This window comes from Amblyraja radiata, chromosome 3 (genome assembly GCF_010909765.2).
Source record: "Amblyraja radiata isolate CabotCenter1 chromosome 3, sAmbRad1.1.pri, whole genome shotgun sequence".
NCBI classification, from domain to species: Eukaryota; Metazoa; Chordata; class Chondrichthyes; order Rajiformes; family Rajidae; genus Amblyraja; species Amblyraja radiata.
Genome location: NC_045958.1, coordinates 74,085,109 through 74,101,059, shown reverse-complemented (window position 1 = coordinate 74,101,059; position 15,951 = coordinate 74,085,109). Strand labels below are relative to the sequence as shown.

The 15,951-nt window shown below is 44.2% G+C and overlaps 1 protein-coding gene across 1 annotated transcript in view; it reads right to left on the bottom strand.

Annotated features, from left to right (window-relative positions):
* The window catches only part of anp32b (acidic nuclear phosphoprotein 32 family member B), a 48,605-nt gene that overhangs the window by 16,069 nt on the left and 16,585 nt on the right, over positions 1-15,951 (bottom strand). Inside the window, exons 2-3 of the mRNA XM_033018075.1 lie at positions 11,293-11,442; positions 281-403 (exon numbers count right to left, since the gene is read on the bottom strand). Coding sequence (XP_032873966.1) covers positions 281-403; positions 11,293-11,442 — 273 coding nt within the window. The remainder of the gene's footprint in view (positions 1-280; positions 404-11,292; positions 11,443-15,951) is intronic.

Here is a 15,951-nt window from a genome sequence, read left to right as displayed (position 1 = left end):
TTTAGATATCGCAGGGGTTGAAATCATAAAAGACAAACTAAGGTAAAGAGCTAGGATTCTAAGACTCCCGATTGGATTTTATTGGGCACAATGCGTCTGTCTATCTTTAGAACTATGCAGGTGAAACATTTCAGTGAACATTTATCATCCACATCAACAGTTTCCAAATTCTGCTGACATTCTTTAAAATAACACAGCAAATTCATGGTCGGCACCTACAAACATATTAAACCTGATACGTTGGTGTTAAAGCAACATGAATAAGAAAAGGTGCAGGTACCAGAGGCTCCAATGTACTGATGTCTTTCAGTTTGTTTCCACTGAGATTTAGGTGTGTGAGATTGGGAAGCTTCTCTGCCAAGACATCTAACCCTCCAGAAATCCGGTTGTCGCTTAGTTCAAGCTGAAATTAAACAAAAAAATATTCCATGAAGTTAAATATTCAAACATATTTGCAAAGCACTTAGTAAAGCTCCCCAAAGCATTTTGGAGGAATTCACCTGCCACATAAGAAAGTGGCAATATATTATGTTGAAGTTATTGGTTTATAGGTTTAAAGTGAGAGGGGAAAGATTTAATAGGGTCCCAAGGGGCACCGTTTTCCACACAGAGAGTGGTGGATATATGTTACGAGCTGCCTGAGGAGGTAGTTGTGGCAGGTACCACAGCAGTATTTAAAAGGCATTGGGATAGGAAAGATTTAGAGGGATATGGACCAAACACAGGCATGTTGGACCAGCGTAGATGGGGAATCTTAGTTGTCATGGACAAGATGGGCCGATGGGCCTGCTTGCATTCTGTATAACTTTATGCCAATAAGAAAAACACTTAAAGAGATGGAGAGAGATTTAGGAAGGGAGTTCCAGAGCTCAAGAAATAAAGAGCAGAAGGGACAGTTGCTGATGGTGGAGGGATTAGAATCAAGGACACACAAGGGCCCAGGACTCGGGTTACAGGAATATTGGATGGGATGAAGTTGTAGAGCTGGATTGGATGGAAACAGAAGGATATCCAAACAAAAGTGTGACAGTTTTAAACTCAACATTGCTAGATTAAGCATTAGCCTGGGACCGCAAATTTACAGGGTACTGTGCAATGGGATAGAGTACATGTTAAATCCTGGATAGTAATGTTCTGAGAAACTATACCTACATAGGATTATAGGTTACCATAGAGGGAAGGAAACTGAGTTGTGGCTAAAAAAGTACCTGGTTCAGAGAAAAAAGGATTTGGTGCTAAATGCACCTTGGAGAAATAACCATACATTATCAGCAGGAAGGATGTGTCAAAGTGCTCTACAGCTACTGAAATATTTTCAAAGTGTCTTCACCATTGTAAAACGTGAACCACGGCAGTCTCACAACAAAACACTCCCACAAAGCAGCACTGGTATAATGGGCAACTAAAACATTTATGACAAAATAAGGTGTAGGGTGAAAAATATTGGACAGGTTGCAGGATAAAACACTTCTCCCTTTGTACTCATCTGAGAAATAGTGAAAGGGCCTAATATGAAGCTGAAGCTAAGAGACGTAGAGAAGAAATGTCCAAGTTTAGAGGATAGGGAAGCTTCAAGCGGTTGAACAAATTCTGACTCTGGAAATGGGTCTGTCCAAACTGATACCATTTGCTGCTCTGCAGCCCCACCAGAGTTGTTTCTATCTATTCTGGTCACTCCCCATGCTATCTCCCCTGGCAATAGAGTTATCCAGAGTCATGTGTAGGAAGGAACTACAGATATTGATTCACACCGAAGATAGACACAAAATGCTGGAGTAACTCAGCGGGACAGGCAGCATCTCTGGAGAGAAGGAATGATGAAGGGTCTCGACCCGAAACGTCACCCATTCCTTCTCACCAGAGATGCTGCCTGTCCCGTTGAGTTACTCCAGCATTTTGTGCATATGCAGAGTCATGGTCTGAAGGAGAAAATGTCAACCCCGTTTGACGCTCTGCAGGATGTGAATTAACCCACAAATGCAGCAAATATTTTGGATGTGGTCAGAAAATCCTCAGGACAAACCACAAGACATAATAATAACGGCCTCGGGTATCATCTGGTAAAAGGAGCTTGGGGATCAGGAGGAGCACTGGAGAGGGTGCAGTCATAGGACTCGCCCCACCATTCATCCAGTGCCCGAGGGCCACAAACTGCCAGATCCAGGTCCCTGCCCCCCAGTCCACCTCACCTCTCTAGCCCTACTGCTCCTAAGGGCAGAGAAGATCAGATAGCTCACTGGGCCTGGGAGGGATCAGGGTTTGCATCAAGTTCAGGCCGATCCTCTCTACCAATGGGCATAGGTATGTCACTGCATTAATCCAAGGTACATGACAGGTGGGCCTGTCACTGAATAAAATTATTTACAGGCCTGACATTGCTTAACACTAGGGCACCGTACTGATAGATCCATCACTATGGGTTTAGGTTTATTATTGTCACATGAACTGAGTTATAGTGAAAAGCAAAGATCTTAGAGCAGAGCTATAAGATCCTTGGTGAAAAGCTTTGTTTTGCATGCAATGCAAACAGATCAAACTCAAGTACAATAGATAGAGCAAAGGGGAATATGCAGAGTGCAGAATATAGTTCTCAGCATCTTGGCACATCAGTTCCTTAGACAAAGTCCTATGACATCAATGAGGTAGAGGAGAATCAAACAGTATCCTAGCTTATGGATGGGCCGTTCAGAAGCCTTATAACAGAGGACAAGAATCTGTTCCCGTGAAGCACACTTTCAAGCTTCTCTATCTTCTGCCAGACAGCAGCAGGGAGAAGAGGGAATAACAGGGGTGGAACGTCTTTGATTATGTTGACTGCTTTTTCAAGGCAGCTGAAGTATAGATAGTCAATGGAAGTCTTATCTGTGTGATGACTGAGCTACATCCACAACTCTCTGCAGTTTTGTGTGGTAGAGCTATTCCCAAATTAAGCTGTGATGTAACCTGACACTATACTTTCTGTGTTCAAGAAGGAACTGCAGATGCTGGAAGATCGAAGGTACACAAAAATGCTGGAGAAACTCAGCGGGTGCTGCTGCACCCGCTGAGTTTCTCCAGCATTTTTGTGTACCTACTATACTTTCTGTGATGGGTCTGTAGAAGGCTAAGAGTCACTGGAGACATGCCGAATTTCCTCAATCTCCTCAGGAAGTAGATGCACTGGTGTGCCTTCTTGGCGAACGCATCAAGGTGATTGGTGCACAACAGATCACTGATATTAGTGCCAAGGAACTTGAAGCTCTCAACCATTTCCACATCTGCGCCATTGATGCTGACTGGGCCATGTACTCCACCATGCTCCATGAAGCCAATAACTAGCTCCTTCATATCACTGACGTACAACACCTCGGCAATGTGCTGGTGAACAAGGTTCTGTGCCCCTTCAAGAATGGGCACTATGTGGGCAGGCAGTTCTGTTCCCCTTCAAGTCTAGGCACTGTAAGGGTGGGTATAGGTCTGTCGCCTATAACATTGGAGCACTGCACTGGTGGGAAGAGGCATAATACTGTAAAACTGCACTGATCTGGGCACAGGTCTGTCTCCCGATAACATTCTGTCACATATTTATCCCCACTCAGCTCGGGCCCAGGAGTAAATTTGGGGCACAGGTCTACAACTTACACTGTACTGGTGGGTGTAGATCTGTCCTTCTATAACACTGGGGTACTGTACTTGCGGGCACAGGTCTAATAACGAGGCAATGTACTGCTAGACACAGGTGTAATACTGCGACACTGTACTGGTAGGCCGCAGTATGACACAATATTATTATGTCTTTTTATAATACTGGTGCAAACTAATTGGAATTTCAAAGCTCTCATTTAACAAACTAGTGCGGTAGCACTGGGTTATAGGTTTCTTTAAGTTACAGTCCCTGCCACAGCATGTATTCAAGTCTTGTTCAAGACTGGCACATGTATGAAAACTTAAGGGTTGACAGATTAGGCTGCTGGTGTACAGTACAGTGGCTACCAAGGTGCAAACTAGAGGTAGTGCGTTCTTCTTGACATGGGCAGGTGGGGAACGTTTATTCACTGAAGAAAATATGAGTAGCTTTCAGTATAAAACACAAGACACTGTTGACTTTTGATTGACAAATATTCCAGGTTTGTTTCATTGACGTTTCATGCCCCCGAGAGACAAACACTGTACCTTAATTGGTTAAGTGACAATAAACGCGAACTTGAACTTGAACATAGGTGCAGAATTAGGCCAACAGTCTATTCCACCGTTCGGCCCAGAGTCTATTCCACCGTTCAATCGTGACTGATCTATTTTTCCCTCTCAAGACCATTCTCCTGCCTTCTCCCTGTAACCTTTGACACCCGACTAATCAAGAACCTATCCATCTCTGCTTTAAAAATACCCACACAATCCTCCACATTGACCTCCGCAGCTGTCTGTGGCAATTAATTTCATTGATTCACCACCCTCTGGCTAAAGAAATTCCTCCTCATCTCCATTCTAAAGATACATCCTTTTATTCTAAGACTATGCCCTCTGGATCTAGACTCTCCCATTACTGGAAACATTCTTTTCACGTCCACTCTATCTAGGCAGAATAAAAGGGAAGAATATTCAAAAATTATTTAAATCAAATCAAATAATTTAAAAGTGTTGAAGTAAAAATAAAAGATAAAAAAGTGAAAATAACATTATAGTCACACCGTACCGGAACAGGCCCTTCAGCCCAACTCACCCATGCCAACCAAAATTCCCCAACCAAGCTGGTCCCATTTGCTTTCTCCTGTAACCATATTGCACAAAACATTTCCTCCCCACGTGCGCGTCCAAATCTGTTTTAAATGTTGTTATTGTACCACCCTCAACTACTTCCTTTGACAGCTCTTCCCATGTACCCGTCACCCACTGTGTGAAAAAATTGCTCCTCAAGTTCCGATTAAATATTTCCCCTCTCACCTTAAACCTGTCTTCTGGTTCTTCATTGCCCTACTCTGGGAAAAATAATCTGTGCATTCATCTTATCTGTAGATTGGTTATTGCATGGGAACCAATCAGAGCAGTGTAGCATCATTAACTCCACCTTACTGTACTTTATATTAACACCCATTTCCTACATTAGGTAGTCTTGGAAGTGGTAGTGATGAACTAACAACCTACTGTACCGCTCTACTATATGTTATGATTAATGATATTTAAACTCCAGACCCGTGTCAGTTAAGTCATTTACACTATCTATTCTCCTCATGATTTTATACACCTACTAGACCAAGTGCAGACCCGTTGGGTCTGTTCCCCCAACGTGCGGTTGTGGGGGGGGGGGGGGGGGGGAGGCGGCATGCAGCGTCACACACACTAACTATCCCCCGCACTCACGCTAATTACCCCTCTTGATATTATATTAATATTATTAATTTGCTCCTTTTACCCCATACCACCCTATCTACTGACACATAGCCCCCAACTTGCAGTCACATCTAGAGAGGGGGGGGGGGGTAGAGAGTGAGGGCAGAAAGAGAAGGGGCAGAGACAGAGACACAGAGAGAGGGGCAAGAGTGAGGGGGGTGGAGAGGAGAAGAGGGAGGGTGGGTGAGGGGGGAAAGGTGGGGGAGGAGGAGAGGGTGAGAAGGGAGTGGGAGGGAGGGTGGAGGGAAGGGGGTAGGGGTGTGTGGAGGGGAGGGGGGGTTTAGGGGAGGGACGGTGGGGGAGGGGATGGAGGGGAGGAGGGGGAGATAAAGGGGGGAAGAGAGAGGGGGGGGTAGAGGAGAGGGGGGGGGTAGAGGAGAGGGGGGAGAGGAGAGGGGGGAGAGGAGAGGGGGGGGGGGGAGAGAGAGAGAGAGAGTGCCTTTTTACTTCAACCCAAACCCCCCAAACAACCATTTGCAGGCATTGCTTACTCACAGTTGTGTAGACATTTGTTCAGTCATTCAGAGCTCAGAGTGCCCTCCAGCTTGCAGACACTGATTGAGGCACACCACTTCCTGGTTTTATAGTCCCTCCCCCTCCCTCCAGCGGGGGCAGCAGAGAGAATGGGGAATTTTGTAAAAACATTAATATCTCTGTCATTTTTCATCGACGGGAAAAATCCTCGGCACACACGTGGCGGAGGGGGGCTCTGAGCGAGATGGCCAAAAATGACGGCCGTAGGTGGCGGCGTTCTCTCGGAAATCGCAGCACAGATGGCCAAAAGCGGTCAAGAACAGAGATTTAGTAATATAGATATAAGATCACTCCTCAGACGCTTGCAATCCAAGGAATGAAGACTTCATCACAGGCCTCCAGTCCATAAACCCTTCTAAGACCCTATCTTTCAGACCACAAAGCCTATTCTGTATCCAGTTAGCCACCTCTCCTTGCTGAAGTCCGTATAGATTTTGTCTAGAGGCGAATCCTTATCAACCTTCTTGGTTATTTCTTCAAAAAACTCAATCAAATTGATGAGGAACGAAGCTCCCATAAACTACCATATTCTTTCCAAATGTATGTATATCTTATGTATGTATATCTTAACCTTCAGAACTGATCTACAGTTACCAGGTTTTTTCTTGCAGCCCTACGTGAAGGGACTTCTGCACGAATCGGCAGGTCAAATTTTCCCTCTGCAGCCAGAGTCCTGGCACTCTGGCCCAGCAGGAGCCGACATATCCATTCCCATAGTCGACTTCCAAGGCCAACTTTGTGGGCCGGTACCTCGGCCAGTGGTTGGCCTTGGCAGACCATTCTTGTACGTTTGACTACTCTCAGAGGAAATGACCTCTAATGGTCTGGCAAAATGGATATTCCGGAAAAGCTCTGGAAGTAAGCGTGCTGGAAAATCGGTGGTGGACCTGTACTTCTATCAAGTCTTCCCTGAGATTCCGACACTCCAGGAGAAACAATCCAAGTTTGTCCAACCTCCCCTTATAGCCAATACCCTTTAATCCAGCACCAATCTGGTCAGCCTCTTCCGCAGCTCTCTCTAAAGTCCCCTCATCCTTCCCGTAATGGGATGGCCAGAGCTGCCCACAAGGCTCCAAATGCATCCTAACCAAAGTTCACACAATGCCTCAACCAATGAAGCCTTCTTTACCAATCAATGTACTTATGTTGCCTTTACCAGTCAATGCACTTGTGCTGCCACTTTCATGGAGCTCTGGACTTAGATCCAAAGATACCTCTGTATATCAATACTGTTAAGGGTACTTTTCCCTTACGTTTGACCTCCTTGCACTTCCTTGGATTAAACTCCATCTGCCATTTTTCTGCCCATTTCGGCACTGATTCATATCCCACTGTCTACATTGACAGCCTTGCTCACTATCCACAATCCCACCAAATTTGGCTGCAAACTGACTGACCAACTATCCACATTTATGTCCAAGTCAGTTATGTACATCACGAACATTGAGGTCCCAGCATAATTTTTTGCGGAACTCCACTGGTCACAAACCTCCAGCCAGAATAACACCTTTCCACTCACAATCCTCTGTCTTATTTGAGTAAGCCAGTTGAGAATCCAAATGACCACAGATCCCATGTATATTAATCTTCTGCAACAGCCTACCTTGCCTTTCTAAAAATCCATGTAGATAACATCACCTCCCCTATCCTCATTGATCACATACATCATCTCCTCAATCTCAATCTTGCCTTCCTGCTTCCAGGATATTGGTCCCCCTCCAGTTCAGGTACACGAGGGCCATTGCACGTCATCTCTGCCCCAGAAGAGACCCTAATGGTCCAAAAATTAATCCCTGCCGCCTGCACCAAAACCTCAGGCACACATACACCTGTCCTATCTTCCTAATACCACTGTCACTAGCATGTGGCACTTGGAGTAATCCAATGATTACTAACCTCACGGTCCTGTTTTTAATCTTTTGACGTATTCCCTATATTCACTCTTTATGACCTAATCACTTTTCCTATACATGTTATTTGTGACAACGTGCACAACTACTTCTGGTTGTTCACCCTCTCCCTTGAGAACGTTGTGCAGTCACACAGAAACATCCTGGACCATGGCACCAGGAGGTAACACACCTTCCTGGAGTCCCGTTTGCAGCCACAGAATCTCTTGCTATCTCCATAACCAAAAAGTCTCCTATCACAATTGCTTTGCCTGACTTCGCCCTTCCCTGCTGTGCCTCGGAGCCAGGCCTGGTGTCATACACCCGGCTGCTGCTGCTCTCCTTTGAACAGTCATCCCGTCAACAACATCCTGTATGAGGAGAATAACCACTGAGGATTTTCTGCCCAATCCCTATTAATTAAATCGAATATACTGCAAAACAAAGGAAAATAAAGAGTTTTGCTAACCTTACCTTTTTTATTGAAGAACGAACATCCCAGTCAAATGAATAGGACAGCAGTGGGTGTAGGATGTATCTCAACTGGGCAGTAAGCACAGGAGATCAGGTGGACCTCCAGTAAGTACTATCAGCACTGCATTGCTCAGGCTTAGGAGGTCAGGATGTACGAGCACATCACACACAACTGTCAGTTCCTCGCTTCATTAAGCAGAATGAACAAGGCAAGCAGCACAGGAGGCAGAACAGAATCTACTGATGGGCTTGGAATGGGAGAGGCTTAGAGTGGATCAGTTGGGCCAAATGGTTGGTTTTGTGCTGCAAAATTCCTTGGTAGTAACATGCCAGGTTTAGTGACGAATGTGACACCTACTATAATTAGTACAGTGGCAATAGAATGTGCATCCTATAATTTCACTGCCACCAGGTATTAGGGTTCAGTACAATTTCAGTATTAAACACATTTTTTCTCCTGGACTACAACATTCTGATTAATTGTAGTACATCCTTTGACATCAGTGGCCAGCCTTCTTATTATTTCCAAGAGTGCTCAGACATTTGGGAAGAATTATTCAATACAGTCTTTATCTGCTGCTAAAACCTTTCCACGGTCACAGAGGGAATTGCTGCATTTTGGTTTATTTCCAAAATCTGATGTCTTAATTATAACGCAGAGGTAAATGCTCCATCAGCGTAAAATTATACCTTTGCAGCTTTTCTGTGTAGTGCCTTCATATTTGTACAGTTTTTTTCCCCCAAATAGTTATCTAGCACAAAAAGGTTTTGACATATTGTTTCAGCCATCTTAAGTCAATGTTATCACCAGTGTGAGGGTTTGCAGGCCTGCACATGGCACTGAAAATTAACAACAGTGTGGGCCGTGGCTTGAACTTAACTACAAAGGCATTTGCTGTCACTGACAAGGTCCCACTGATGTGACTGTGTGTTGCAGTGACCCCATCTGGTTTGAACACGGCTGTGAAGTGGCCAAATAAATCCCGGCCTGCTGGCTGGCTGACTGCAAAGTCAGAGATGATGCTATTAACCAAGTGGTGCCTGTGCCAGCCTTCATTAATCTGGCACGCGAGGCAAAAGTCGAAGGGTTTTGATAGAATGGACCACACAGAATACCTTGAGGGAGCCAGAATTGTTGAAGGGCCGAATACGTCCCAAGGCACCAGCTGTGCAAAACTATCAGACGGTCTGGTCACTGTTTTTGATACACAAAGTTCTGCAACATACCGCCAACAAAACAATTTACATTCATGTAGGACAGGCAGCATCACTGGAGAGAAGGAATGGGTGACGTTTCAGGTCGAGACCCTTCGAAACATCACCCATTCTTTATCTTCAGAGATGCTGCCTGTTGCGCTGAGTTACTCCAACTCTTTGTGTCTATCTTCAGTTTAAACCAGCATCTGTAGTTCTTTCCTGCACAATTCACATTCATGTGAAGCCTTCAGCATGGTATGACTTTCCAAGGAGCATTTTCAAACAAAATATACACTGATCCACAAAAAAGACCTTGAAATTTGGTGGATTAAAAGCAGCGTCTTAAAGAAGCGAGAGAGATGAAGAGGCAGGGAGATTTGGGACACTGGCAGCCGACAGTCTACAACACTGGAACAACACACAAAGCGCTGGAGGAACTCAGTGGGTCAGGCAGCATCAGGGAAGGGAAGGGACTGGCAACCTTCCGGGTCTAGACTCTTCTGAAGATTTTAGTATTTGCAGTCTTTTGTGTCTACCACACTGGGGCAAAGGAAATGCAGGACATCAATATCTACTCTTGCTAATCATATGTAGCACTGCAGGCAGTGCTGTGGTCTCGCTACTCGAGAGATCCTGGTTCGATTCTGACCTTGTGTGCTGTCTGTGTAGAGTTTGCAAGTATGCTGCGGCCCCCAGATGGCCTGGTTTCCTCACACATCCCAAAGATGTGTTGGCTGGTAGGCGAACCAGCCACATAATGACCCTAGTATAGGTGGCTGGTGGGAGAATCGGCAGGGGTTGAGAGTGGGGAGTTCCAATCATAACTTGCGGGTAAGAAGCGCCTCATTAACGGTTTGCAGTGATACGCCAATGTGGCCCAGTTAGACGTGCTTTACCACAGCACTGTGCTTCATAACCGACATACTTTACAAAGTGCAATCAAAGTTGGAATTTAATGAAGCAGCCAATATGTGGACACATAGCTCCAACAAATAGCAATATGAGCCGCGACTAATGATGCAGACAAGGAAGTGGTTGGACAAAACTAGTTAAAGTTGCTGGATTTAATTAAAATAAAAGCCGGCCAGGGGGTTGGAGGGATGGTGGCTCAAGTAGATACTCCAAAACCTGGGGCCAAAGTAGCCACCAATGTGGAATGAACAAAATGAGTGTGAAAACAGGAGCAAAAGCAACTAAATGTAGCGTAAACAAATCTCGCACTTGCTAACCAAAGTCTTTTTCTAATTTTTACCATTTCCATAAAATCATTCCCTAAATTTGCCACGGTGCAATGATAGGATGTTCACTCCACTATTTTCACACTGGAGGTGCTTACCATAAAAACTTGGGAGCTAATATCTTGATGCAACCCAGCATCAATACCTGCATTAATTGGACACACATTTTGAAGCCGAGTACAACTTGAATTAGAACATTTTGAAATGAATTCCCACTCCCAGCCAAGGATAATGCACCCAATGAAGCCCCAAGGATTTGTTGCTTTGGTGAAGTATCCGGAGATTTTCCTGACAGGGCATTACCTGATACGGCTATTTGCTGTGGCCACAGTGATCACACTTCAAATGAAATACTTCACTGTGCCAAAACACTTAGCTGACAAACACTAACCTCTCTATAATGCAAGTTTGTCTTTTGTGTGTGGCTCAATAATTGTCTGTGAAATAATTGGAGGTGAAACCCAGATAACTCAATAATGCTCACAAGAAATAAACATACCATTCCCAAGTGCAGCGAGGCTACACTCATTAAGTGGCCAAGATGCAATTCAAGGACAATTTCTCCAACTTCACCCAAGGGCTGATGGACTCACCTTTTTCAGTTTGGGAAGGCGAAGGAGGTTTGCGACAGATATCAGGCCAACATTTATCAAGCTGAGGAACTCCAGGTTCTCAAACTCTGCCGTCAGGCCTTCAATTTTACCTTCATTTGACCTGCAGTTGTCCAGAACAAGCTCTCGTACCTGGAATGAAGCAACAATGACTTAGAGTTTGTACAGTCAGAGTAATAATTCCACTAAGTTACTAACATGGTGGGCCCATACCAGGCCTAGTTAAGCTTTGCTTGAGAATCATTCATAAGAAGCACCGCGAGGCATTTCACTTATTAAAAAATTGTGCATATCACTAAACTCTGATAGTCCTATACATTTAGATCTTTGGTGAGGCTTGGCCAACACATTTTCAGATTATTAGAGATGTTGCTCCAAATAATACCAGACACTTATTTGACTGCTTTTTAACCAGGACACTGTAGATTCATACATTTTCCAGAACACCCGCAACTTTCAGGTTGCAGAAAGTATACACGGACCTGGCTCTGGCTGCAAACCTATCTATATCCTCGACCTGTAGAGTTTCAACCCATGCTTCTGCCTCTTATGCCCGGATATTTTTTGTTGAGTTGACAAAAGCAGTGAAGAAGGGAATATCTTTGCAGGTTCCTTATGGAGACACCCAGAGGCATTAAAAAAAATCCCTCTTTAAAGTCAGTAGCTCAAGAGTGAAATTTATAGAAAGGAAAACATTGACGTTTTTAAAAAAAAGGTTGTGTACCATGAGACAGTATACATAAAATCCCAACATGTCACCCATCAATAGTAACGCTTGCCCTTACAGTAACTCAGCCTCTTATATCTCCTCCATCCAGGGATCCCAGCAATTCTTCCGGGTCAGAAAGAGGTTCCAACGCACCTCCTCTGTTGCATCCACTGTGGGCTCCTATATATATATATATATCGGCGTGACCAAGCGTAGACTTGGTGACCGTTTCGCTGAACACTTTCACTCGGTCTGCCAAGATCCACAGGATCCACTTCCTTCCCATTCTGACCTGTTTATCCTGGGCCTCCTCCATTGCCAGAGTGAGGCCGCATGCAAATTGAGGAACAGTTCCTCTTATTTTGCCTGGGAAGCTTACAAAGAGGAAGAAGCTTGGACTTTATTGCCTTCCATCACAGTGAGGAATGTGGGGAATCCACTGTGGTGGATGTTTATGTTAACGTTTATGTAGTTGTGTGTGTTGTTGCTTTTTTTAGTGTGGTTGTGTGATAATTCACATATCACTGTACCTTAATTGGTACGTGACAATAAAAGACCTGTGAACCCACCATTGTGAACATTGAATTCTCTATTTCTAGGTAACTTCTGCAAACACCTCCATCCCTTCTCCACATTCCCCCTCCATTAAAAGCTGGTTAACTCAGCCTCTTGGCCTCACACCATCTCTCGCCAACAAGCAGCCTATCAAAGAACCTCCTTTCCATCTTTTGCCGACCCCGATTTATCCTGTTTTTTTTCTTCGCTTCCAGATTTCCTCCCCGCTCTTCCTACTATAAAACCTAAAAAAAGGTCCCGACCCAATATCCATTATCTCCAGAGATGCTGCCTGATCCCATGAGTTACTCCAGCATTTTGTGTTTATCTTTGGTACAAACCAGAGTCTGCGTTTCATTTTTATTGCAATACTATTGATTCAAACCCATTCTCAAAAGTTCCTCTGTAAAGAAATTTCACCCGAATTCCTGATTTAGTTTATTAGCGACCACCTTGTGTTGAATACACCTTGTGTAGGTTTCATCTACAATTTCTACAGTTACTCCATCTCACTTCCTCACTAATGGATGACCACCAGGCCACCTTGCAATCTTTTTTTCCCCCAGAGAAATAAATAAGAAAATAACGTCCCACCCTTAGGCAGAGAATTGTAAAAGTTAATTATCGTTGTACTGTAGGATTTGATTTTCAGTAATAGCATCAGTTTCCTCTCTTTTTTCCAGGTCAAACCCACCAAAGAGTAGCTTCAGGCATTGATAAAAAGTAAATATGGAAGATAGAGCAATTGTGAGTTTTCTCCTGATTAAACCAAAATCTGCTGCTTACAATGAATCCAGTAAAAGTTCAAAGACATTTACTATCCTTCAAATATTTTCCTGCTCAAGGCTTATCCTGATCTCAGGCATGCATTTCCACATTATATCCTGCAAAGTACGAATGAATCCATTTGTTTTCAATTCCCTTCTTGGACCCAAGGTCCGCATTTAGTCACACGCCCATTTCCCCTTGAGATTCCTTCTTGAAACTGAGTAGGAAGGAACTGCAGATGCTGGTTTGCATCTGTGGCAAAAAGGAATAGGTGGCATTTCGGGCATTTTGTTTGTGCCTTCCTTCCTGAAATGCTGCATTCACACAGTTGTGGAGAGATACTGTAAAGTAACAGACCCTTCAGATCACCGAGTCCTCCCTGATCATCAACCACCCATCAACACCAATCCTACATTAATCCCATTTTTATTCTCCCCACATTCTTCTCAATTCCCCCGATTCTACTACTCATCCACACTCTGAGGGCAATTTACTGTGGCCAAATTAATTTACCAACCCATACATATTTGGCTTGTGGGAGAAAAATGAAGCAACTGGAAAGAAACTACACAGTCACAGGAGGAAAGTGCATAGAAACATAGAAAATAGGTGCAGGAGGAGGCCATTCGGCCCTTCGAGCCAGCACCGCCATTCATTGGGATCATGGCTGATTGTCCCCAATCAATAACCCGTGCCTACCTTCTCCCCTTGATTCCACTAGCCCCTAGAGCTCTAACTCTCTCTTAAATCCATCCAGTGATTTGGCCTCCACTGACCTCTGTGGCAGGGAATTCCACAAATTCACAACTCTCTGGGTGAAAACTTTTTTTCTCACCTCAGTCTTAAATGGCCTCCCCTTTATTCTAAGACTGTGGCCCCTGGTTCTGGACTTGCCCAACATTGGGAACATGTTTCCTGCATCTAGCTTGTCCAGTCCTTTTATAATTTTATATGTTTCTATAAGATCCCCCTCATCCTTCTCCACAAAAACAGACTCCACAAAAACAGCACCCAAAGTCAGGATCGTACCCAGGTCACTGGTGTTGCAAGGCATAAACTCCAGACATTTCTACAGTGCTATTGTGGAGGCTTTTGGAGGATTTGAGATCCACTGATGATGAAGGACCAGTGGCATATTTCTAGAATGGTGCTTTGGATTGAAACCTGAACTCTTGGTGTTGTCATGTATCCGCTCCTCCTGTCCTTCTTGGTTACAAGTGTCACAGGTTTCAGAATTTAGAAAATGATGTAAACAGGAATCCACTTTCCTCACTCCTCCAAAAACAAGTTTTTTATCTGGTACTGTTTAGCTGCGGCAATAATATTTAATTAAAACATTTGCAGAATTGTACCTCCCAGGAAAGCATTCACATCAGAAAGCAGCAGATTTAGTTCCACTCATCATTTGCCGAATCTTCCTCCAGAACTCCATGGAATTTTCTTTTCATCTCTTACCCTTTGTTGCAAAAAACCAAGGCCGACTGGATCTGCCGGCTGCTGAACATTTTAACTCCCCTTTTTATTCCCACATGGACCTTTCTGTCCAGGGCCTCCTCCATTGCCCGAGTGAGGCCACATGCAAAATGGAGGAGCAGCACTTCATATTCCACTTGGGTGATTTACAACTCAATGGTATGAACATTGAATTCTCCAATTTTAGGTAACGTCTCACAGCCTAGCTTTGCCTTCCCTCCCCTCCCCACCAGCAAACCCTTCCAACCCCTTCCCTCCGCCCCACCTGGACTCCCATCTATTCCTCTCTTCCACCTACCCCACTTCCTGCTACATTCCCCCCTCTGGCTTTCCAATCCACAACTCTTCAAACTTTATTTTCTTATCTCAGGCTATTGGTCCAACCATTTGCCTATCAAAAATCCACCTCGCCTTTGTCAACCTATGATCTGCCAAGCTTTGTCCTGCCTCTCCCCTTTTCCAGCTTTCTTCTCCCCCACCCCTGCAAACAGTCTGAAGGAGGGACTCTACCTGAAATGGCACCTATTCATGTTTTCCAGAGATGCTGCCTGACCTGCTGAGTTACTCCAGCATTTTATATCCTTTTGAAAATTATGAAAGTAAGGCAATGGGCAATTGGTAATCCACCCCGTCTCTCCTAATCCCTGCAAAGCCCTCGAAGCACTCAGTAACATTCAGTCCTGGATCAAGAGAAGCTTTTTCCCCGTCACATATTGGAAAGATCAACGCTAATGTATTTTGTCAGCTTCATATAGCTTCCATTTCCTAATCTCTGAATCCATCCCTCACCTAGCAACTGTGTGAAAGCTTGGTGTCATATATCACCTTGAGATAAGTCTGGGAACACACATCTGTACAACCACTACAACAATCTATTTTCACCTCCATCACATCATCTGAGCATGTTGATGATGCTCTATCTCATGCCATCCTATGTAAAACTGATAGTACCCAAGTGTACTTCATGGAAACAACAGAGTGCTAGAGCAGAGAAATAGGCTCTTCAGCAAAAGAGACTACACCAACACTCAACCACTCTTTTTTTTTTTGTTGCATTAATCCTACCCTAACCTATTTTAATTATTTCAATATTTTTTTCATTAACTACTCAGATTATGGACCAAGTCCAGATCACT